Source organism: Pyrgilauda ruficollis, unplaced genomic scaffold, assembly GCF_017590135.1.
Source record: "Pyrgilauda ruficollis isolate IOZ18807 unplaced genomic scaffold, ASM1759013v1 scaffold169, whole genome shotgun sequence".
NCBI lineage: Eukaryota > Metazoa > Chordata > Aves > Passeriformes > Passeridae > Pyrgilauda > Pyrgilauda ruficollis.
Genome location: NW_024515764.1, coordinates 277,555 through 301,469, shown reverse-complemented (window position 1 = coordinate 301,469; position 23,915 = coordinate 277,555). Strand labels below are relative to the sequence as shown.

At 45.1% G+C, this 23,915-nt stretch overlaps 1 protein-coding gene across 2 annotated transcripts; it reads left to right on the top strand.

Annotated features, from left to right (window-relative positions):
- Positions 1 to 291: 291 nt before the first annotated feature.
- LOC121351511 (Golgi integral membrane protein 4-like) lies at positions 292 to 22,689 on the top strand. 2 transcript variants are annotated; one of them, XM_041463681.1, is made up of 13 exons: positions 292 to 960; positions 5,751 to 5,825; positions 6,801 to 6,850; positions 8,500 to 8,553; positions 11,104 to 11,254; positions 11,704 to 11,786; positions 12,213 to 12,371; positions 12,549 to 12,706; positions 17,168 to 17,316; positions 18,030 to 18,091; positions 18,876 to 19,040; positions 20,133 to 20,217; positions 21,597 to 22,689. In XM_041463681.1, exons 1-13 carry the CDS (start codon positions 774 to 776, stop codon positions 21,620 to 21,622), a joined length of 1,404 nt encoding a protein of 467 aa, XP_041319615.1. In that variant the 5' UTR covers positions 292 to 773; the 3' UTR covers positions 21,623 to 22,689. The 2 variants fall into 2 exon arrangements, with proteins under 2 accessions (XP_041319615.1, XP_041319614.1); XM_041463680.1 differs by having other exon boundaries at positions 294 to 960; positions 20,133 to 20,204.
- The last annotated feature ends 1,226 nt before the right edge of the window (positions 22,690 to 23,915 follow it).

Here is a 23,915-nt window from a genome sequence, read left to right as displayed (position 1 = left end):
GTGTGAGGATGCTCTCCCGCTCCATCCCTCCCGGTGTCCCTCATCCTCCTCCCGTTAGCAACAGGTACCGGAGCAGGGAAGGAACACACTGCCGAGGGCCTCCTGGTGATGCCGGGACCCGGCCAGCCCTGGCCCGGCATTCTGCTGTCCCCAGGTCCCCCTGTGTCCCCGCGGTGCCCGCAGCCCCTCCCGCCGCCGAGGGCGGACTCTCCGCCGCCGCAGCCCGGATGCCGCCGCCGCGATCCTGGCCGCTCTCCCGGCCCCGGTGCCGCCGCTTCCTCCAGGATCTGCCGGCGGGGGAAGCCGCGGGGAGGGGGCCCAAGGGCTTCTCCTCCTCTCGCCGGGTTATTTTTTCCGGTGCTTGCTCCAGCGGGGGAGGTGGGAAGAGCCAAAAGGCGGCGGTACCCCCTTCCCGCCCCCCCGTCTCCGCCGCAGCACATGGGAAGCAAAAGTTTTCCTCCTCCTCCTCCTCCTCCTCCTCCTCCTCCTGCTGCTCCTGCTGTTGCTCGGTGCCCTCCGCCCGCTGCCCTCGCCCCGCAGCCCCCCCGGGCCGCCCCCCGAGGATGCTCGGGCACCGCTCGGACGCGGATGTCCCGCCGGACAGCGAGGAATAGAGCCCGGCAGGAGCCCCTCCAGGGCCGGAGGGAGCGGAGCCGAGCCTGCGCTCGCATCTTCCGCAGGGATCCGCGGAGGAAAGGAGCCGCTGGGCCGAAATAACCAGATGCTTTAGCAGCGCCGGCGAGGCTGCGCTGCACCGCCGCTCCGGCCCCGCCATGGGCACCGGGATGTGCTCCAGGAGGCAGAAGGGGCTGCTGCAGACCGCCTTCTGCCTGCTCACCCTGGCCTGCCTGGCCTCCGGAGTTTTCCTCTACAACCACTTGCAGCAGAAGGTGCGGAGCGCCGAAGCGCTGGCGCAGAAATACAAACAGCAGCAGGAAGCTCTGTCAGCCCAGCTCCAAGGTGAGTGACCTGCTCTGGAGCTCCAAGGTGAGTGACCCCTCCGGAGCTCCACGGTGAGTGACCCTCTCCAGAGCTCCAAGGTGAGTGTGATCCTCTCCGGAGCTCCAAGGTGAGTGAGCAGCTCTGGAGCTCCAAGATGAGTTACCTGCTCCAGAGCTGCAAGGTGAGTGACCCCTCTGGAGCTCCGAGATGAGTGATCCTCTCCGGAGCTCTGAGATGAGTGACCAGCTCTGGATCTCCAAGATGAGTGATCCTCTCTGGAGCTCTGAGATGAGTGATCCTCTCTGGAGCTCTGAGATGAGTGATCCTCTCTGGAGCTCTGAGATGAGTGATCCTCTCTGGAGCTCTGAGATGAGTGATCCTCTCCAGAGCTCCAAGGCGAGTGACCCGCTCCGGATCTGTCCGTGTGTGCACACCCTGCCCCAACTTCTCTCCCTCCCAGCCACAAGCATGCTCCCCTGTTCACCTCTTGCCTTTAAAGATGCTGCGCTGTTTCCTTTCCCCCATTTGGGTGTCAGGAATTAGAGCAGCCCTGACTCTGAATTGTTTCCTTTCCCCCCATTTGGGTGTCAGGAATTAGAGCAGCCCTGACTCTGAATTGGCAAAGGGGGATCGGAGCTGGATGGGCGAGCTCAGCTGCGTCACGTCTATTCCATTTCTTCTCCCTTTGGCTGCAAATCCAAACCCCTGTCGCGCCGAAAGCGAGGAGTAAAAAGGCAGGGCAGGCTCTGAGAGGCGGCTCCGCTCCCTCTGCCCCGTGTGGAAGCGAGCAGAGAGGGAAGGGATCTGTGCCTGAAGTTTTGTCACAGTCCGCTCTGCAGGGCGATAAACCCACCTCGTTCTCCAGAGGTTGGTCCGGACTAAAAAAGTCCAGACTAAAAAAGTCCAGACTAAAAATCTCCGGGACTAAAAAAGTAGTGCTAGCATTTTGGGGCTGATGAATGCTGCAGGTTTTTAGCTCCATTGGGGCTGATGGATGCTGCAGGTTTTTTAGCTCCCTAAAAAAAAGGGGAAGAGGAGGAAGAGGAGGAGGAAGAATTGGCTTTTCTGATCCCGCTGACAAACCCACCTCATTCTTGAGATGTTGGGTCAGACTAAAAAAGTATGAGACAAAAAAAATCGTGCCAGCTTTTTGGGGCTGATGGATGCTGCAGATTTTTTTAGCTCCCTAAAAAGAGGGGGAAGGAGAGGAAGAGGAGGAGGAAGAATTGGCTTTTCTGATCCCGCTGACAAACCCACCTCGTTCTCGAGAGGTTGATCCGGGATTTAAAAAGTCGTAAGAGCTTTTTGGGGCTGATGGATGCTGCTGATGGATTTTTAGCTCCCTAAAAAACGGGAAGAGGAGAAAGAGGAGGAGGAAGAGGAGGAGGAAGAGGAGGAGGAAGAGGAGGAGGAAGAATTGGCTTTTCTGATCCCGCTGCCCAGCACTTGGTTTCCCTGGCAGGAGCTGCTGGAGACCGGAAGGCAAACCCAGCGTGTGGATTCCTCCTCCCCCTCTCTCCCCTCGTTTGTCCTCCTTACATAAATGCCTCAGTGTGGGAAAATGGGATTTCAGCCCGCGGGGAGGGCTGAGGACACGCGGTTACTCCACTGCTGAACTCTGATCTCCTTTGTCCAGCCCATCGTTCCAGCCTTGCTGGCTGTGCCAAGGTTTCCAGGAGCTGCCACAGGATTTGGGGGTCTCTGGAGGGATTTGCTGAGCTCCCCATGTGAGGTTTGGTGGGAATGCCCTGGGGGTAGGCAGCACTCGAGTGTGTAATGCTGGAGGATGGGCTGCCCCTGGAATTCCCACAGAATGAATCCATGTGGCCAAAAATTGTTCTACTCAAGGTCATGATATTATTTAACCCCTTTTTCCCCCCCTAAAAAGTCAGTTTAGATCACAGTGCTTACACGGGAGCTCTTCCCCGGCTAAAATCAAATCCAGGGTGTCTGTCATGACCTTTGTGGACACATCCAGGGATATTTTTTTCCTGTATTGCTGGGGCATCCTGCAGATCTGTGACTCAACATTTGAGCCTTTCAGGGTTAAACCTTCTCCTGGTGGCTCTGAGCTGCAAGTGGAGCATCCCAGCAGGGCTGCTGGTGTCCAGGGCTGCGTGTTCCCTTTGCACAGCGCGGGGTGTGCGTGTTCCTCTGCAGGAAACAAAACCCAGTCAGCCTTGGGAGTGGATCTAATTAATGTGCCTTCAGCTTCAGCGCTGTCATCTCATGGTTTGCTTCCATTTTCCCTTCACCTAGAGCTCAGTCCCAGCCACAATTCCCACCTGCAGCAGAGTTTGGGGCATGCAGAGCCCAGCAGGGCAGAAGTTACCCCCCATCCCTCCCTGGTGTGCCAGCTTCTCTTGCTCCTCTTGCACAGAGGGGCTGCTTCCCCAGAGGATGGCAGTGGCAGCCTCAGGGAACCCCAGTTTTTGGGAACAACGGGCCAACAACTGAGCCAAACTCATCTTTTTTCCCAGCCGAACGTGTGTGAACTGCAGAGCTGCAGCCTGTTGCTGGGATTCCTAACCCCCTGTCAGTCCTCCCATTCCCAAACACAGCTGTTGCCATGGCTACCCTTTTTTATTTTGAGAAGACACTCTCTTGTCCAACAATTTCAACAAAGGCAAGGCTTCTTTTTGGATTTGGGGAAGCCTGGCGAGGGGCAGATGAGAAAGATGATTTTTGGGAGGCTCATCTGCCTCTGGTGCTGTGCTCTGGGGACAAACCTGGGGCTCTGTCCCTGCACTTGTGGCACAATTTAATTCCCCTGCGCTCTTCTGCACCTGGCTCTGCTTTCTGATTGTTTCAGCAGCTCCTTTGGCAGCAGGTGAGGGTGCCTGGCTGGATTCCAGCTGGATTTACACGCTCACCACCCTCCATTCTCTCCTGTAAAAGCAAATTGTTCAGGACGCCCTGGCTCCCCGAGCTGCCAGTTCGGCCAGACGAGTTGATGCTGTGCCTCAGCACGAAGATGAGTAAAGAATGATGGAATTTGGGATTGTCCTGAGCTGGGAGGGACCCACGGGGATCATCCGAGTCCAACTCCTGGCTCTGAACACCCCCAGGTTTTCTCAGTGGGTTGTGGAAGGGGAAAAAAAAAAATCACTCCTGCACTGAGGGCTGGGTTGTGGAAAGGGGAAAAAATCCTGGCTTGTGGAAGGGGAAAAAATCCTGGCCTGGGTTGTGGAAGGGGAAAAATCCTTGCCTGGGCTGTGGAAGGGGAAAAAAAAATCTCTTTTACACTCAGGGCCAGTCAATGGCTGGGTTGTGGAAGGTAAAAAATCCTGGCTTGGGCTGTGGAAGGGGAAAACTCTGTCCTGCACTGAGGGCCAGTCAGTGGCTGGGTTCTGGAAGGGGAAAATCTCTTTTACACTCAAGGCCAGTCAATGGTTGGGTTGTGGAAGGGGAAAAAATCCTGGCCTGGGCTATGGAAGGGGATAAAATCCTGGCCTGGGCTGTGGAAGGGGAAAAAAATCTCTTCTACACTCGGGGCCAGTCAATGGCTGGGTTGTGGAAGGAAAAAAATCCTGGTCTGGGTTGTGGAAGGGGAAAAATCTCCTACACTCAGGGCCTGATGTAGCAACAGGCTGGGCAATAATTAATATTGACTCTGTGATTCATAGAAGGTTGATCAATCTCTTTATTCTACATTATTCTATTATTATTATTATTATTACTATTAAGACACCTATTGCTTTTATAGATATATAGGTTGACCTAATTGGTCCTCTAATCTAAACACCATCACCGTTGGTTCATTAAGAAAGGAAGAAATTAAGAAATAATAATTAAGAACCCACCCTTGGGTAAAGAAATCTCTGTAACACATTCTGCATGTTCACAACAACAGGTGGAGTGAGTTGTTGTGGGAAAAAACAGGTGGGAAAAATATCCCATTTTTTTAATGGTGGAAAAAATCAGATTTTTATTTTTAATGGCAGGAAAAATATCCAATTTTTTTTTTTTTTAATGGTAGGGAAAATATCTGAATTTTAATGGTGGGAAAAAATCTGATCTTTTTAATGGTGGAAAAAATATCTGAATTTTTTTATGGGTGGGAAAAAATCTGATTTTTTTTAAATGGTGGAGGAAATATCTGATTTTTTTTTAATGGTGGCGGAAAAAATCTGATTTTTTTAACAGTGGAAAAAATATCTGAGTTTTTTTTATGGGTGGGAAAAAATCTGATTTTTTTTTTTAATGGTGGGGGAGAATATCTGAATTTTTTTATTGATGGGAAAAAATCTGTTTTTTTTTAATGGTGGGAAAAAAAATCTGATTTTTTTTTTAATGGTGGAAAAATATCTGAATTTTTTTATTGGTGGGAAAAAAATCTGAATTTTTTTTTAATGGTGGGGAAAAATATCTGAATTTTTTTATTGGTGGGAAAAAATCTGATTTCTTTTTTTTTAATGGTTGGGGAAATATCTGCTTTTTTATTGGTGGGAAAAAATATCTGAATTTTTTTATTGGTGGGAAAAAAAATCTGAATTTTTTTATTGGTGGGAAAAAATCTGATTTTTTTTTAATGGTGGGGAAAAATATCTGAATTTTTTTATTGGTGGGAAAAAATCTGATTTTTTTTTTAATGGTTGGGGAAATATCTGCTTTTTTTATTGGTGGGAAAAAATATCTCAATTTTTTTATTGGTGGGAAAAAAAATCTGATTTTTTTTTTTTTTTTTTAATGGTGGAGGAAAAATCTAATTTTTTTTTTAATGGTGGGGAAAAATATGTGAATTTTTTTAATGGTGGGGTCAAGGTTTGGGGATGAACGGGAGGTTTGCGGTGTCTGCCTCTCCCCAGTGGTGTACGAGCACCGGTCCCGCCTGGAGCGCTCCCTGCAGAAGGAGAGGGGCGAGCACAAGAAGACCAAGGAAGGTGAGAGCCCAAAGCCCCGCGAGCCCCAGAGCGGCTGAAAAATGCAGAAACCGGGGAAAGGATTGGCACCTGAGCCGGGGCTGCAGAATGCTGGGCAGCGCTTCATTGGAATGTCACAACTGAAATAGAAATAAAAATAAAAATAAAAATATAAATATAAATATAAATATAAATATAAATATAAATATAAATATAAATATAAATATAAATATAAATATAAATATAAATATAAATATATATGCTGGACAATGCTTTATTAGACCATTACAACATAAATAAAAATAAAAATAAAAATATAAACACAAATATAAATACAAATACAAATATATATGCTGGACAATGCTTTATTAAAACATTATAACTTAAATATAAATATAAGTGCTGAACAATTCTTTATTAAAACATTGTAACTTAAATATAAGTATAAATACTGAACAATGCTTTATTAGAACACTACTACTTAAATCTAAATCGAAATGTAAATGCTGAACAATACTTTATTAGAACATTACAACTTAAATATAAATGGGAAGGGAAGGGAAGGGAAGGGGTTTTTTGGGTCCCGGCTCTCATGGCAGCACTCCCACCCTCCCAGGGCACGGGGTGCTCCCCCGGCAGCCTCGGCATCCCAGCCTGCTGATTTTCTGTGCTCACAAGGGGCTGAGCTCCTTCTGCCCCCCAAAATCCAAACCCCACCCTGCTGAAACCCCAGCTCGTTCCCCTGCCTGTCACCCTGATTTTTTAGCATTTTCCTAAACCTCCTGACGTTTACATTGCTTTCTCACACGCTTTCTGTAAACAACTTATTGTTTGGGTTCTTTTTATGGAGAAGGAGGAGAAATTTGATGGATTCTTGGTTTGTGCAGTGTCACTGGAGAGGTGGCACTGCCACCCTCCACCCCACTGTCACTTTTTGCCTTGAGAACAGCAGCGTGGTTTTTGTGTCTTACCTGCCTCCTCCTTTCCCCTTTCCAGATTTTTTAGTGTACAAGTTAGAAGCTCAGGAAGCTCTCAACAAGGAGAAGGTAGGTGTGGTTCGTCCCAGGCTGGCTGGGGAACAATGGCATTTGTTTTTTCTGGTGCCACCGGGCCGGGAAGGCAGGGAAGGCTCCGTGTGTGTGGCACAGGTTGAATGAACTTTGGCTGACTCCTCTGGGCTGGAGTTCTGGCTGCTGGGAATTCCAGACTTTCTGTGCTGGCAGGCACTGACCCCCAGGAGAGCCCTGCGCTGACCTGGGGCTGTGGAGAAGCTTCCAGAATGGAATGATGGAGCTGGGAGTGTGGGTGTGGGGTTTGGATAGAAGGGTGTGAGGTCACAGGGTGGGAAAATGAGAGGTTGGGGTCTTAAAATATCGTGATATATATAGAGCAAGATGGAGGTTCTAGGGTGGAGGTAGGTTCTTCTTCTCCTTCTCCTTTTCCTTCTCCTTCTCCTTCTTCTTCACCTTTTTCTTCTTCTTCTTCACCTTTTTTCTCCTTCACCTTTTTCTTCTCCTTCTTCTTCTTCACCTTTTTATTCTTCTTCACCTTTTTTTCTCCTTCACCTTTTTCTTCTCCTTCTTCTTCACCTTTTTCTTCTTCTTCACCTCCTTCTTCACCTTCTTCACCTCCTCCTTCTTCTTATTCTCCTCCTTCACCTTCTCCTTCTTCTCCTTCTTCTCCTCCTTCCTCTTCTCCTTCTTCTTCTTCTCCTTCTTCTCCTTCTTCTTCTTCTCCTTCTCCTTCTTCTCCTTCTTCTTCTCCTTCCTCTTCTCCTTCTTCTTCTCCTTCTTCTCCTCCTTCCTCTTCTCCTTCTTCTTCTTCTCCTTCTCCTCCTTCCTCTTCTCCTTCTTCTTCTCCTTCTTCTTCTTCTCCTTCTTCTCCTTCTTCTTCTCTTTCTTTCTTTCTTTCTTTCTTTCTTTCTTTCTTTCTTTCTTTCTTTCTTTCTTTCTTTCTTTTCTTTCTTTCTTCTTCTCCTTCTCCTTCTCCTTCTCCTTCTCCTTCTCCTTCTCCTTCTCCTTCTCCTTCTCCTTCTCCTTCTCCTTCTCCTTCTCCTTCTCCTTCTTCTTCTTCTCCTTCTTCTCCTTCTCCTTCTCCTTCTCCTTCTCCTTCTCCTTCTCCTTCTCCTTCTTCTCCTTCACCTTCTCCTCCATGGGTTTGGGTGGTTTTGTGGAATTGGGTAAAAAACTCCACATTGCCAACTTCAAGTGATTGGTTATTGGGTTAAAAGTGAAAATAATTTAGGTGTCATTTCTTAATTGGACAGTTTAGCCTTAAAAGGCCTTGTAAAGGAAGATATTTGGCCATTTTGTGCCTCGTTGGTGAAGAACTGCAGAACTCACTGCTGTGAGACTCCAACACTGATAAGAACTAACAAACACCTGAGTCCAAACAAGAACTCCCACCTCACACATTTCATCCCAACCCCAGCAAAAAGAAGATAAAAACTCAACATTTTCCTGCCTGGAAATGTTCTGCTGCTCCCAGTCCCTCCCTGTGGGCTGAATTTGGGCAGCTGCTTCTGTGGGGCTTTTCTCCCTGCCCTGGATTTTTCTGGATCTAATAGCACTGTTAGATCTTTTTTCTCCCTGTCCTGGATTTTTCTGGATCTAATTGCACTGGTAGATATTTTTTCTCCCTCCTCTGGATTTTTTTTCTGGATCTAATGGCACTGTTGGATCTTTTTTCTCCCCAGCAAGACTCCATGAACAGATATGGGGCCCTCAGCTCCCAGCACAAGATCCTGAAGGTGAGGGAGGTTTGGCTGCTGTGTTTTAGGGGTGGAGAATCCCAAGATTCCTGCACTTGGGAAGGCTGAGCTAGAACAGAGCTACAGAATAAAGCAGGGATTTATTTAAAGGATCTCCTCAATGGATCCACCTTGGGTGTCAGATCTTACTACAATACATCTTCCATAACTCTATTTCTCTAAAATAAAATTATCTCTAAAATATCTAAAATAGATATTTTAGAGAAATAGAATTATCCATCTTTTAAAATTTATTTCTAATTCCATTTCTCCCTTAACAATATCTATCTTATTCCCTAACTTTTCTAAATCAACATTGCCTATCTCAAAATTTACATACAAATACACACTACATAAATCTTCTATCAAACTTTTTAAATTCTGTACAAATCCATTTGCCACACTTGGGCAGCACGAGAGCCCAGCCAGAGCAGGCCTGATTTTATGAGGCTTTTCTTTATAATTTTTCTATAATTTTTCTTACTGCAACATCAGCCTTTGAGCATTTTTATCACCCAGGGTTTGGCTCTTTTTCTGGGTCTCTCAGTGTGAAAATTTGGGTTATCCATTGGAGTTCACCTTTGGGCTCCTACCAAATATTCCAGTCCATGGGAGAGGCTCAGAGCAGGGCAGCTCAAAGCATTTTATAGCATTTTATTGTATTTTATAACATTTTATAGCATTTTATAGCTTATCACCTGCTCTACCTGAAGCACATCTCGATGTTCAATTTTGCTTTTGTTGGAGCAATGCAACTGGAGGCTGCTGGGGTGGTTTTTAAAAACATTTTCAGTCTAAACTTGGCAGTGAAATGCTAATTTAAGCCTGGGATGGAGAAAGAGGGCTGGGTTCCAGCAGCACTGGGCTGGATTTCCTGAGCTGAGCTGGACCTCCAGCTGCCTGGCTTTTGGATTCCAGCTGGAGGAAAGGAAGTACAGTTCTGTCTCTTGGGCTTTCTCCCAATTCTGGGATTCTGGGAACGCTCTGCAACAGCAAAATTCCTCTTCATAGCAACTGCAGCCTGGGCAGAATGCTCTGCTTTGCTTCTCTCAAGGGGACACTCGGAGCTTTATTTTATTCCTGGCTCCCTTTCTCTTGCTTCCTTTTATTGGAGGAGTGGGGGGGGAAAAAAAACCAAAAACAACCTCAACCATCTATTTTTTTTTAAACTACATTTACAGCTGCTGAAAGACAAAACAGCCCTTGGGACTGTGGGAGATTTTTTTTAAGAAATGGGATTTTTTTTCTCAGAAAAAGCAGGTTTTAGGCCTTTATGAGGCTGTGGGTAACACTTCTGCCACTGGAGCAGAAATGTTTCCCAGTGGAGCTGGCTCGCTCGGGAGGAAGATTTCTGCCAGGAATGTCATTGTCATCACCTGGGAAATGGGAGCTGGAGGTCCCAAATGTCCCCAAAGGGCTCCATGGAGCCTCCAGCACATCTGGCTCGGGTGTCCCCGGGTGCTGCTGTCACCCCTGGCTGGCTGGGTCACATCTGGAGCTGGCCCAGCCCCTCCCAGTGCCTTGACTCTGCCCAAAAAAACCCAGCTGGAGCCTGGCCTGAGCCTTTGTCTCGCCAAGCCCTTTCTTCCTCCTGGCTGGAGATGAAAATGTTTGGCTGCAGGAGGCACCCTGGCATTCCTGAGCAGCCCAGGGAATTCTGACACGGATTTCCTGAGGCTGCTGGGAGGTGAAAAATGAGCTGTGGCCTCTCCCTGCTCGTGGGTTCAACACCCCGGTCGCTGATCCCACTTTGTCCTGCTGCAAAGCTGCTCCCAAATCAGGGCACAGACAGCTGGGTTTGGGGTGCTGCTGTTGCCTTTTTCACCTCCCACCCGATCATTTCTGCCGGGGTCTGGAACGTTCCTGCTGTCTGGATAGCTGGAGGAAGGTGGGATGGGAGAACTTGGTGCTCGGAGTGGAAGAAATTCTAAAAATGAGAGACCCCGTTGTGGTTGTGTTCCAGATGAGAATCTTGATTTTATGTTTCAGAAGGCTGATTTGTTATGTTATGATATTATACAATATTAAAATGTTGTATTAAAACTATCCTGAAAATAACAGAGAGAAAGGATCCATCAGAAAGCTGGAAAAGAAAGGAATGGAATGATAATAAAATCTTGTGACTGCTCACGGCCTCGACACAGGTGGCTGTCGTTGTCATCATGTAAAAACAATTTCACATGCTGGGCAAACAATTCTCTAAATCACATTCTAAAGCAGCAAAACGTGGAGAAGCTGAAGCTTCCCAGCTCCTCAAGAGAAAAGATCCTGGCAAAAAGATGTTTCATAAAATATGTCTCTGACACCCCGTGAGTGCTCGTGCATTTTGGGACCATTTTGGTTCCTCTTGAGTTCATTTTGGGACCATTTTGGTTCCTCTTGGGTTCATTTTGGAACCACTTTGGTTCATTTTGGGACCATTCTGGTTCATTTTGGGTTAATTTTGGGACCATTCTGGTTCATCTCGGGTTCATTTTGGGACCATTTTGGTTCCTCTTGGGTCAGCTCAGCCTTCCCAAGGCAGCACCCTGACCCTTGTTCTCTCTCCAGAACCAGCACGACGATGTCAAGAAGCAGCTGCTGGACCTGCAGCTGCAGCACAACAGCCTCAGACTGGAGCACAGGAAGAGCCTGGAGAGCCACAGCCAGAAACTGGCCCAGCTGCAGCAGGAGAAGGACAGCGAGGTCACCAACCTGCAGGGTGAGGGTGACAAACAGAAAACGCCAGGCTGAGGAGGGACTGGGGTCAGGATTTGTTGGATTGAGCCTTTTTCTGACCCAGGGATGGGGAACTGAGAGGTGTTTGAAAAGCTTTTATTCCATTTTCAGTCTCATATGAAGGGTGAGAAGTACAGATGTTCTAATTCACTCATCACAGTCAGAAGCCAAGGGGGAAGGGAAATAAAAATCAAATTATCTGAGTCCTGTGGCAAACACAGCGAGAGCCTGAGCTGAGAGCAGGAGGTGGGAAAGAGCCTGGAGAGAAGGAATTACTGCAAGGAATGGGGAGCAGGTTTGTGGTTCCTGGGCTTGGAGAGATCTGTGAGGTCAGGAAGAATTTGTGGTGAGAAAGGGAGATGCCACACTTGAAAAAAAAAAAAAAAAGAAAAAAAAAATCTCTTTTTAAACAAATTTCTTCTTCTCCTGCAGACACGGTGTTTAAACTCAGAGAAGAGAGCAAACTCCTCAGGAAAGCCCACCAGGAGGTTCACTCCCAGCTCCTCAATGCCCAGGTAACCACCTGGGCAAATATTCTCTAAATAAGAAATATTCCTTAAATAAGATATATTCTCTAAATAAGAAATATTTTCTAAATAAGAGCTATTCTCTAAATAAGAAATATTCTCTAAATAAGAGATATTTCCTAAATAAGAAATATTCTCTAAATAGGAGATATTTTCTAAATAAGAAATGTTCTCTAAATAAGAAATATTCTCTAAATAAGAAATATTTCCTAAATAAGAAATATTTCCTAAATAAGAAATATTCTCTAAATAGGAGATATTTTCTAAATAAGAAATATTCTCTAAATAAGAGCTATTCTCTAAATAAGAAATATTCTCTAAATAAGAAATATTTTCTAAGCAATGAATCCACTTCCCAGCAGGGAGATGTTTAACCCCCTGTGAGGTTTCTCTGTGTCCTTCTCCTCCCCTCAGGCTCAGATGGAAGAGTTCAGGCAGCTCAAGGAAGCTCTCCAGAAGATGCCAGGCTTGAGAGGAGGAGGAAGAGGAGGAGGAAGAGGAGGAGGAGGAGGAGGGAAGGGGCAGCAGCCCCTGGTGCCAGCCAGCAGCCAGCTGCAGCCAGGGAGGCAGGAGGTGAGCAGGGCTGCAGATTTCTTCTGGAGCAGCACTTGAGGATGTTTGTTCTTTTATAAAGGATTTGTTCTTTAACAAAGGATTTGTCTGTTCTTTAACAAAGGATTTGTTCTTTAACAAAGGATGTTCTGGCCCAGGTTTGGGGGTGTCTGACAGCCAGGGGTGTCTCCTCTGCAGGGTGTGAGGATGGTGATGCACATCCAGGTGAGGAGCCACGAGCAGAGCCCAGCTCCTGGGCTGGCCCAGGCTGGGGCAGGACAAACCTCCCCAGCAGAAAATGCCCCCGTGCCCGGCAGCCAGCAGCCAGCAGGGAGCAGAGAGGTGCCACTGCAAAGGTGGGTGCCACAAAACGCTTCTACTCTCCAGTTTTGGGGTGAAGATGTCCAAAGGAACATCCCTCTTCTTGTTTTTATTTTGGGTTTGCCTGAAAAAATGGGGTTTTTAACTGATTTTGTGACACAAAATTGTTCTATGCTCAAGTTTTGGGGTGAAGATGCCCAAAAGCTGCATCCTCTTCTTGTCTTTATTGTGGGTTTGCCTGAAAAAATGGGTTTTTTACTGGTTTTGTGACACAAAATTCTTCTATTCTCACCTTTTGGGATGAAGATGCCCAAAAGGAGCGTCCTCTTCTTGTCTTTATTGTGGGTTTGCTTGAAAAATGGGTTTTTAAACTGATTTTGGTGACATAAAATTCTTCTACTCTCACCTTTTGGGGTGAAGATGTCCAAAGGAACATCCCTCTTCTTGTCTTTATTGTGGGTTTGCTTGAAAAATGGATTTTTTACTGGTTTTGGGACACAAAATTGTTCTGAGCTCAAGTTTCGGGGTGAAGATGCCCAAAAGGAGCATCCCTCTTCTTGTCTTTATTGTGGGTTTGCCTGAAAAATTGGGGTTTTTTACTGGTTTTGGGACACAAAATTCTTCTGCTCTCATCTTTTGGTGTGATGATGCCCAAAAGGAGCATCCCTCTTCTTGTCTTAATTGTGGGTTTGCTTGAAAAAATGGGTTTTTTTACTGGTTTTGGGACACAAAATTCTTCTGCTCTCATCTTTTGGGGTGAAGATGTCCAAAGGAACATCCCTCTTCTTGTCTTAATTGTGGGTTTGCTTGAAAAAATGGGTTTTTTTACTGGTTTTGGGACACAAAATTCTTCTGCTCTCATCTTTTGGTGTGAAGATGCCCAAAAGGAGCATCCCTCTTCTTGTCTTTATTGTGGGTTTGCTTGAAAAATGGGTTTTTTACTGGTTTTGGGACACAAAATTTTTCTATTCACAAGTTTTGGGGTGAAGATGCTCAAAAGGAGCATCCCTCCCCTTGTTTTTATTGTGGGTTTGCCTGAAAAATGGGTTTTTTACTGGTTTTGGGACACAAAATTCTTCCATTCTCAAGTTTTGGGGTGAAGATGCCCAAAAGGAGATTCCCTCTTCTTGTCTTTATTGTAGTTTTGCCTGAAAAATGGGTTTTTTTACTGATTTTGGGACACAAAACTCTTCTATTCTCAAGTTTTGGTGTGAAGATGCCCAAAAAGTGCATCCTCTTCTTGTCTTTATTGTGGGTTTGCCTGAAAAATGGTTTTTTTCCTGGTTTTGGGACACAAAATTGTTCTATGCTCAAGTTTTGGTGTGAAAATGTCCAAAGGAACATCCCTCTTCTTGTTTTTATTTTGGGTTTGCCTGAAAAAATGGGGTTTTTAACTGATTTTGTGACACAAAATTGTTCTATTCGCAAGTTTTGGGGTGAAAATGCCCAAAAGGACCATCCTCTTCTTGTTTTTTTTGTGGGTTTTCTTGAAAAATGGGGTTTTTTACTGGTTTTGGTGGAATTCCTGGGAGTCTGAGCATCCAGATGTGGGGAACAGATTTGTAGAGAGTTTTTCAAGTTTGATAGAAGGTGGATGTTTGCATGTAAATTTTGAGGTAAGAAATGCTAATTTCGAAATGTTATAAAATCAGATGGGTGCTGTTGAAAGCAAAATAAAATTAGAAATAAGTTTTAAAGGATGGTTTTATAGATATTATTCGATATTTTATCTTTATAGATAAAATCTTTAAAGATTTTTATTTTTATAGATATTTTCTATTAGAGAAATTGAATTAGGAAAGATGTAGTAAGACTTATGGGGGTAATTTTAGATGGTAAACTTTAAGACATTTATAATATGGTGCAGCAAAAGCTGATAAGTCAAGAAGCACATATAATAAATTGAAATTAAGAAATAGTCGACTTCTGGTTGTGATAATTTGAATTACAACATCTATATTGTTTTATCTCTAAGTAAAAAAAAAGTAATCCAACATACAGACACTGGGGAAACCAGTAAAAAAAATTGTAAAAAATTGTAAATGTCTCAGCAGCTCTGGCAGGACACTGCTCTGTTCTGCAAAAGGAAGAAAATGTTTTTGTTTTTGTTTTTTTTTGTGGCTGCAATTCATCAAAGCCTGGCCCCAACCCAGAAAGTGGCTCTGAAAATAAGTGAAAAGTGAAAAAGTGCTTCCTCCTTTAAGTGATTTATCCCCTGTGTGTGTGCAGTTCGCTGCAGCAAACAGGATTTCATTCCTGTTTTATCTCTAGAGGAAACTTCTGGATCTCCTTCCAGACTCAGCCCGTTCCTGCCCTTTCTTCTCTTCTATTTTTGTCTTTGCCCTGAACCCGTGGCCTTTCCAGGGCAGCGATTGTACTTTGATTTTATTTATTTATTTTTTAATTTAAATGGCCACATCCTCCCCAAAGTGCTGGGGTAAATCACATCTGCAGGGACCCAGCAGGACCCAGGGATTTGTGCTCCTGGGGCTTTTTGGGGCCACCTAAAGTGGGGTCCAGACGAGCTCTTGGTGGTGGCCAACCTGTATTTGATGATTTTATGATGGGTTGTGATTTTTCTCACTGAAGGGTTTGTGTGCTGGCTTCAGGAGCTGCTGAAGTCAAAGCCACTCGTCCTTTCCAGCAATTAAAACAATTAAATATCTTAAATAGATTTTTAAATCTCATTTGTTTGTCTGCTAGATTCAAGAGCTGCTGAAGTCAAAGCCACTCGTCCTTTCCAGCAATTAAAAACAATTAAATATCTTAGGCAGACTTTTAAATCTCATTTGTTTGTCTGCTGGATTCAAGATCTCCTGAAATCAAAGCCACTTGTCCTTTCCAGCAATTAAAACAATTAAATATCTTAGGCAGACTTTTAAATCTCATTTGTTTGTCTGTTAGCTTCAGGAGCTTCTAAAGTTAAAGCCACTTGTCCTGTCCAGCAATTAAAAAATTAAAATATCTTAAATAGATTTTTAAATCTCATTTGTTTGTCTGCTAGATTCAAGAGCTGCTGAAGTCAAAGCCACTCGTCCTTTCCAGCAATTAAAAACAATTAAATATCTTAGGCAGACTTTTAAATCTCATTTGTTTGTCTGCTGGATTCAAGATCTCCTGAAATCAAAGCCACTCGTCCTTTCCAGCAATTAAAAACTGGAATGTCTTAAATGGATTTTGAAATCTCATTTGTTTCTCTGCTGGCTTCAGGAGCTTCTAAAGTTAAAGCCACTTGTCCTGTCCAGCAATTAAAAAAATAAAATGTCTTAAATAGATTTTTAAATCTCATTTGCTGGATTCAGGAGCTTCTAAAGTTAAAGCCACTTGTCCTTTCTAGCAATTAAAAAAATGAAATGTCTTAAACAGATTTTTGAATCTCATTTGTTTGTCTGCTGGCTTCAGGAGCTGCTGAAATCAAAGCCACTCGTCCTTTACAGCAATTAAAAAAATTAAATATCTTAAGCAGACTTTTAAATCTCATTTGTTTGTGTGCTGGATTCAGGAGCTGCTGAAGTCAAAGCCACTCGTCCTTTCCAATTAAAAAATTAAAATATCTTAAATAGGTTTTGGAATCTCATTTGTTTTTCTGTTGGCTTCAAGATCTCCTGAAATCAAAGCCACTTTCCTTTCCAGCAATTAAAATCTGAAATGTCTTAAACGGATTTTTAAATCTCATGCTTGGAATTTGCTGTAACTTACTGGAGTTAAAAGGCTTTGCTTCTACTATATCTTTAATATAATATAGTATATCTTTAATATAATATGGCATATTTTTAATATAATATGGCATATCTTTAATATAATATAGTATATCTTTAATATAATATGGCATATTTTTAATATAATATAGTATATCTTTAATATAATATAGTATATCTTTAATATAATATAGCATATCTTTAATATAATATAGCATATCTTTAATATAGTATAGTATATCTTTAATATAATATGGCATATCTTTAATCTAATATACAATATACCATATCTTCAATACAATATACCATGTCTTCAATACAGTATACCATGTCTTTGATACAATATACCATATCTTCAATACAATATACCACACCTTCAATACAATATACCATATCTTCAATACAATATACCATGTCTTCAATACAGTATACCATGTCTTTGATACAATATACCATATCTTCAATACAATATACCATGTCTTTAATACAATATACCATATCTTCAATACAATATACCATATCTTCAATACAATATATCATGTCTTCAATACAATATACCACACCTTCAATACAATATACCATGTCTTCAATACACCATGTCTTTGATACAATATACCATATCTTTAATACAATATACCATGTCTTCAATACAATATACCATGTCTTTGATACAATATACCACGCCTTCAATACAATATACCATGCCTTTGATACAATACAGTACAATAAAATAACACAGGAGCCTCCTGAGAGCCCGCAGCCAGTGCCCCGTTCTAACCCAGCTGTGTTTGCTTGCAGCTGGCAGGGCCTGCCTGGCACCCCCAGGGCCCCGCTGCCAGCCCCTGGCAATGGCCAGGCTGCCCCCAGGGCTGGGCACAGGGGCAGCCCCAGCCCCGGGAGAGGGGCACAGCCAGCGCGCAGGGAGGACGAGGAGGAGCTGCAAATGGGTATGCAAATCATTCCTATTTAATATCTATTATCCATTACCTATTATATATTATATTTTATATATAATATAAATATATATAATTATATATAATATACAATATATATTTATATATAATATAAATATATAATACTATATATTAGTATAGTATTATAAAACTATTATAATAGTTTATATACTAGTTATTTTAATGTTAGTTACTATATATTTTATATATAATTATTATATTTATATAATATATTTAATATCTATTATCTATTACCTATTATATATTATATTTTATATATTACATTTTATATTTATATATTATATTTTATACATCATAAATATAATATGTAATTATATATTATATATATAATATATCATTATAAATCCTTAGCTTACTCTATACAATTACATCACTACACTATAAAACCTTTCACCATCTCGTCAATAATTTCTCACTTAATTAATGCCCATTCTTACAACTACAGAAACACAAATTTATCCTTTTTCTCCTTAATGCCTTCATGTACTTCATTTTTACCCCAGCCCAGCTCCTTCCCCGGTTGCAGCCAAACCCTGCAGGGTCTGTGGAGCTTTCTGTCCTTCCATTTCCTCCTTCATTCCTGTGCACAGGGCACTGAGATAAACCACCCCCGTGGTGGCAGTGGCTCTGGGGAGACCCCTCTGACTGTCCCTGTCCTGTCCCTGTCCCTGTCCTGTCCCTGGCAGATGCAGGAGTCATCGGCAGGGAGGTGCACTCCCAGAAAGAGCCCGTGCTCCAGGAGCCCATGGTGAGTGACCAGAGCATCACAAACCCCTCCAGGGCTTGGAAAGGACCTTGAATCCCATCCCATTCCACTCCAGCCATCAAAAATCCCATCCCATCCCATCTCCAGCCATCAAAAATCCCATCTCACCCCACCCCCAGCCATCAAAAATCTCATCTCACCCCACTCCAGCCATCAAAAATCTCATCTCACCCCACTCCAGCCATCAAAAATCCCATCTCACCCCTTCCCCAGCATCACAAACCCCTCCAAAACTTGGAAAGGACCTCAAATCTCATCTCACCCCACCCCAGCCATCAAAAATCTGATTTCACCCCACTCCAACCACCAAAAATCCCATCTCACCCCATCCCTAGCCATCAAAAATCCCATCACACCCCATCCCCAGCATCACAAACCCCTCCAGGGCTTGGAAAGGACCTTAAATCCCATCCCATCCCACCCCACCCCAGCCACCTTCCCCTACCCCAGGCTGCTCCAAGCCCTCCCAGCCTGGCAGGGAGAAGTTTTCATCCTCTCATCCTGCCCTGTTTCATCTGGCTCGGAATAAGAGCCCAATCAGTCAATAATCACCCAGAAGTTTCTGTAAACTCCAAACTCCTTGGGTGTGGAGGGATGACAAAGATGTTTTGGGGTTTTTTTTTTCTTTTTTTAACAAACACTCACAGGCTTGGAGAGGTGCAAGTGCTCCAGGCCTGCTGGGGAGGGCAGGTTGCTGTCTCCTGAGGGAATATCCTTCCACAAAAGACTTTCCCTTTTTTATTTATTTTTTTTTTTTTTGGTCCAGATGCCAGATGATGCTGCAGATCCTGCCCAGGACCCCAATAACCAGGGTGAGGATGAGTTTGAGGAGGCTGAGCTGGAGAGACCTGACTTTGAGGAGAAGGTGGGAGCCTCAGAGAAGTTCAAGGAGCCCAGTGTTAAAGAAGAGTGGAAGGAGAAGCCACCAAAGGTGACAACCACAGGGCCAGGGAGGGATCCCCGGCTGGGGAGAGCTTCAGGAAACATCAGATTCCTGATGGATCCATAATCCCAGTGGGAGATGTGGCAGGCAGGAGAAAACTCTTTGGCAGGTTGCTCAAAGCCAACCAATTTTTTCTTCCACTGGTTGTAATGGAGCTTGAAATTTCCATTTCATAGGAATTTTTGGTCCTTTGCTTTCATTCTGCTTGTGTTTTTTTATCAGCTGTGCAAGTCCAGCTCTGGCATAGAGTGGAGCAGAATGAGCAAAGGTTCCAGATTTCCTAAACCAGAGTTTAGGAAATTATCTTTTAGCCAAGCACCAGAGCTTGCTGTGGCTTCATCTTCTCTGCTTTTGAAATCCCCCCTGGCACTTGCAACGCCTTTAGGGATGGGGAGATGTGGGAGAGGGCACTTGGATGCACTTGGGAGCAGAACCAGAGACAATAATCTGAGTCTGTGCTCGGGCTCTGGTCAGTGCAGCCCTGTCCAAGGCTCCTGGCAGCGTGTGAGAGCTCTGCCTCCCTGTTTGTTTCCTTGCAGATGGAATCCATTTATTTCACCAAGTGTTTCTTGCTGCCTGAAGCCAGGCTCTGCATCAGGGAAATGTTCATTTGTTTTGACAAGCAGCTGAACGTTGCTTGTTTTAAAAAGGGAGTGTTTTATCTGTCAGGCTCTAAAATCATGATGAATGGTGGGATTAAGAAAGAAGAAAAGGAAATCCAGGCCAATGAAATCAAATAAGAGAGAGGTGCTGGCACCAGCAGAGCAACACCTCCTTGAGATTAGTGAAAATGTGGAAAGAATTAGTGGCATAAATACCTGACTGGCTGTGCTGTGCTCCCTAAAGCTCTACCCTAAATAACCCAACATTTTCCAGAGGCAACAGCCCTGGGGCCCTGCTGCTGCAGGAGAAAGGAGCTGCCAGCAGGTGGGAAAAGAGACTGGATGGAAAAAAATAAATGGAATTTGTGTTGCCTGATTGTCCCTCTGCTCCCTCTAATTCCTGATCCAGCCCTAGGGCTCGGATGCAGGGGTGGGAGCAGGCTGGGCACTCCCAACCCTGCCTGCCTGTGTTTTTTAGGATGCTGGCAGACCTGCCAAGCCCAGGGAAGAGCCACTGGAGGATTACCAAGAAGATCAGGAGCAAGAAATTGTACGACACCAAGGTTCTTCCTCTTTCCCTCTCTGGGGTGTGGGGTCGCCTGGGGGTGTTGGCAGCCAGGAGCTGGGGGGAACTTAGCTTTTAGGGGTGAGCAGGGGCTCCAGCTCTGCCTCTGCCTGCTCAGGGAGATGTCCAGAACAAAGCTGGAGCTCGCTGCTGCCTTTTCCAGGTGTTCAGAGCACCCTTTGTGCTCTTTGTGCCCTCCTGCTTTCTGTCTGCACCCACCTGCAGCAGCTGAGCTGTGGGATGCTGCCCAGAGAGCAGCAGGGAGGAATCACGGGGGGAATTACAGGAGGAATGATAGGAGGAATCAGTCACAGGGGGAATTACAGGAGGAATAATAAGAGGAATTTTAGGGGGAATCACAGGAGGAATTATAGGAAATTGTAGCAGGAACTATAGGAGGAATTATAGGGGGAATCATAGGAGGAATCAATCACAGGAGGAATCACAAGGGGAATCATAGGAAGAATCACAAGATAAATCAATCACAGGAGGAATTATAGCAGGAACTATAGGGGGAATCACAGGAGGAATTATAGAAGGAATCACAGGAGGAATCACAGGAGGAATCACTGCAGGAATCAATCACAGGAGGAATTATAGGAGGAATTACAGGAGGAATTATAGAAGGAATCACAGAAGGAATCAGAGGAGGAATCAATCACAGAAGGAATCAATCACAGGAGGAATCACAGGAGGAATCAAGGCTCTGCCAGTGCAGCAATGCCAGATCAATGTTTTTCAAGCATGAGCTAGAGAGGATCACCCTGGTGCCTTCTGGCTCACAGAGACAGAAATGAACCCTCTTCCAGTCTCATTCATTCTCTCCCTGCCCTTTGTGGGTGGCTCCTGAGGGTTTTTTTCTGCAGTTCTCCCAGGATTGCTGAGGGTTTGGGAATGAAGGGAGTGGGGAAATAGAGGGTGGGCAGAGCAGGTCTCCTTTCCCTGAGTGACTCCAGGCCTCTTGTAGGTGTCTACAATGGATGGTTGGAGCTGAAATCGTCCCTGGAGGCTGTGCTGGCTGCTGCACGGCCTGGGTGGGGCTGGTGGCACAGTTTTAAAGGTGGTGGATGTAAAATATCAGCTCCTCATGCCTGCTCTTTCCATCTGCCCCTCATTCTGCTCCTCATGCAACGGGCTGAGGTGTCCAAGCTGCACTGCCAGGATATTAAATGTGCTCAGAACGCCTCTGTGTCCTGCCAGGGACACCTGAAGGTGCCACCAGAGGTGGATTCTTCCCTCTTTTCCCAGGTTTCCAAAGCTGGGCTGCTTTGGTGGAACAGCTCTGGTCAGGGACAGCGTGGTGTGCTTCAGGGTCTCCTTTTCCAGGATTTCCTTTTGGGCTGATTTTTCCTTGCTGTTTGTTCCCTGTGCCCCCAGGAGGATCATGGAGGGGAGGTGGATGACAACGACGACCTGGAGCTTGTCCAAGAGCAGAAGGACCGATTGGGAAGGCAAGGAGCTGCTGGCAAGAAGGATGACTACTTCTGAGAGCTGCTGGAAAAACGGGATACTCCAGGAATGAGGGGATGGGAACTCCTCTGGGAACTGCCTCCTGAGTTAAACAGTGCCCAGAGCAAAGGCAGGAGGAGGGAACTCTCTGCAGGCCCTGGCAGGGGGTGTGCAGATGAAAATCCCATCAGTGTGGGGCCCCTGCTGCCTCTCAGAGGTCTCTCAGACTGGGAATGATCTTATCCTGCTGCTTTTCTTAAAGCACTTTTTGATTTACTGTGGTCTTCGCCCTCTTGTTTTTCACACCCCCTTTTGAAGCTGGAGAGGGGTTTTTTGGCTGTTTTTGGGGGTGTTTTTTACCCCCTCTGGGCAGCAGAGGGGTGCCTGAGCTGGTCCCTGGACTCACTCGACTGGTCTCTAATACAAAGGAATCTGTCTTGATAAATTATTCTGTGTTTCTTTAACACATCCTCTGAGTAGGGTGGGGAGGGAACCAGAGGAAATTCCCTGTTCTTTGCCTGGAGCTGTGCAGGAGCACCAAGCACAGCCAGCAGAGCCTGGGGGTGAACTCCTGCAGCCCCTCCTGCTGCAGAGACCCTGCAGAGACCGGGAGCAGATCCTTGCAGAGCTCTCCTTGCTCTGCCTTTGGGCTGTGACCGTCCTGCTGGCCTCAGAGTGTCCCCTGGAACGCTGTGCCCCTTCCCTGCTGGAGCTGAGGGCTGCCCTGAGCTCAGAGAGGCTCTTCCCCATGGGGACAGGGACAGCCACACCAAGAAACAGGGAAAAAAGGAATATTTGCAGCCCAACTAATGCAGTTCCAAGCTGTTTGGATCGTTGCCAGTCTCCCAACAGGAGCTAAGGTAAATTTTGTCTCTTCTAGACAGGTTTTGATCAGCAAGCTGGGAGTTGTTGATGGAGTAGACTGAATCCTGTGGCCTCCAAAAGACATCTTACCTGACCTCAGGGACAAAAAGGAACAGTCAGATGGAGCCTCTGGAAATTAAAATGGAAAGAGAATGGATTTGATCATGATATCTCAAAGCCCAGAACCTGTTTAAGTGATAAGAACAGGGCAGAGCTGTCCCACTCCCTGTGCCTGAGTTGTGTTCTGCTTCCTCATCACCAGACTGGGACCTCAAACACAGCTTGTGCCTGAATCTCATCACCTGCTAAAAAATCAGAACATCCTTGTTCTCTATTTGAATTAATTGAGCTCTTTTTAATCCCTTGTTTGTGGCATATTTTGCAAGCACTTTTAGACACTGGGGAAAACAATATTTATTTCCCAACAAGCTCAGCCTTTTTTATTCTGACAGCACTGATTATTTTTTTCTTCCACTGGTCGTAACGGAGCTTGAAATTTACATTTCATGGGACTTTTTAGTTCTTTATTTTCATTCTGTTTGTGTTTCTTACCAGTACAATCAGCTGTGCAAGTCCAACTCTGGCATAGAATAGAGCAGAATAAAGAAAGGGACAATTTTAGGAAATTATCTTCTAGCCAAGTGCCAGAGCTGCTCATGGAGCCCAGCGAGGAGCTCACTACAGAACCCTCGTGGGGTTTAAGGTACCCAAAATGCCCTGAGATGGTTGAAGCTGCCTTGGTGCTCTGCCAGCCCTGTGTCGTGCAGCTCCTCTATGAATAGCTCGCTCACAGCAGAGCAGCTGAGGCTGCAGTTCCTTTTGCAGAGCACCCTGAGCAGAGCAGCCCCCCTGGCCCAGGTCAGAGCAGCCCCCCTGGCCCCCCAGCACGGCCCCAGTGCCACAGCTCCGTGCCCAAGCTGCCCCACTTGGGTTCTGTGCTTCCTTTTCTGCCTTCTGGGATTGAGGGTGATGGTTCACCCTCAGATTCGTGTGTTTATTGTTTCTTTTATCAATGTTACAGTCTCACAGCAGTGAGCTCTGCAGTATTTCTGGCACAAAATGGCCAATGATTTATTGTTACAAGGTCTTTTAAGGCTAAACTATCCAATTAAGAAATGCCACCTAAATTATTTTTACTTTTAACCCAATAACCAACCATCCATGCCCGCAATGTGGAGTTTTTATCCAATTACACAAAACCACCCAAACCCATGGAGAAGAAGGAAGAAGAAGGTAAAGAAACACAACGTATCTCTGTCCTGAAACCTCCATCTTGCTTCATGTTTATTTCTATATTCTAAAACCCCAAACTCTCAGTTTTGCAGCCTGTGATGTTACACACTTCTGACCAACCCCACACCCACAATCCCAGTGCTATCAATC

What these genes read in the sequence shown, in the direction of transcription:
- LOC121351511 (XM_041463680.1), top strand. Translation starts at nt 774, where the DNA reads ATGGGCACCGGGATGTGCTCCAGGAGGCAGAAGGGGCTGCTGCAGACC. An exon ending in CGAGGAGGAGCTGCAAATGG is followed by an intron (nt 17,317 to 18,029) that starts GTATGCAAATCA and finishes TGTCCCTGGCAG; the next exon opens with ATGCAGGAGTCATCGGCAGG. An exon ending in CCGTGCTCCAGGAGCCCATG is followed by an intron (nt 18,092 to 18,875) that starts GTGAGTGACCAG and finishes TTTTTGGTCCAG; the next exon opens with ATGCCAGATGATGCTGCAGA.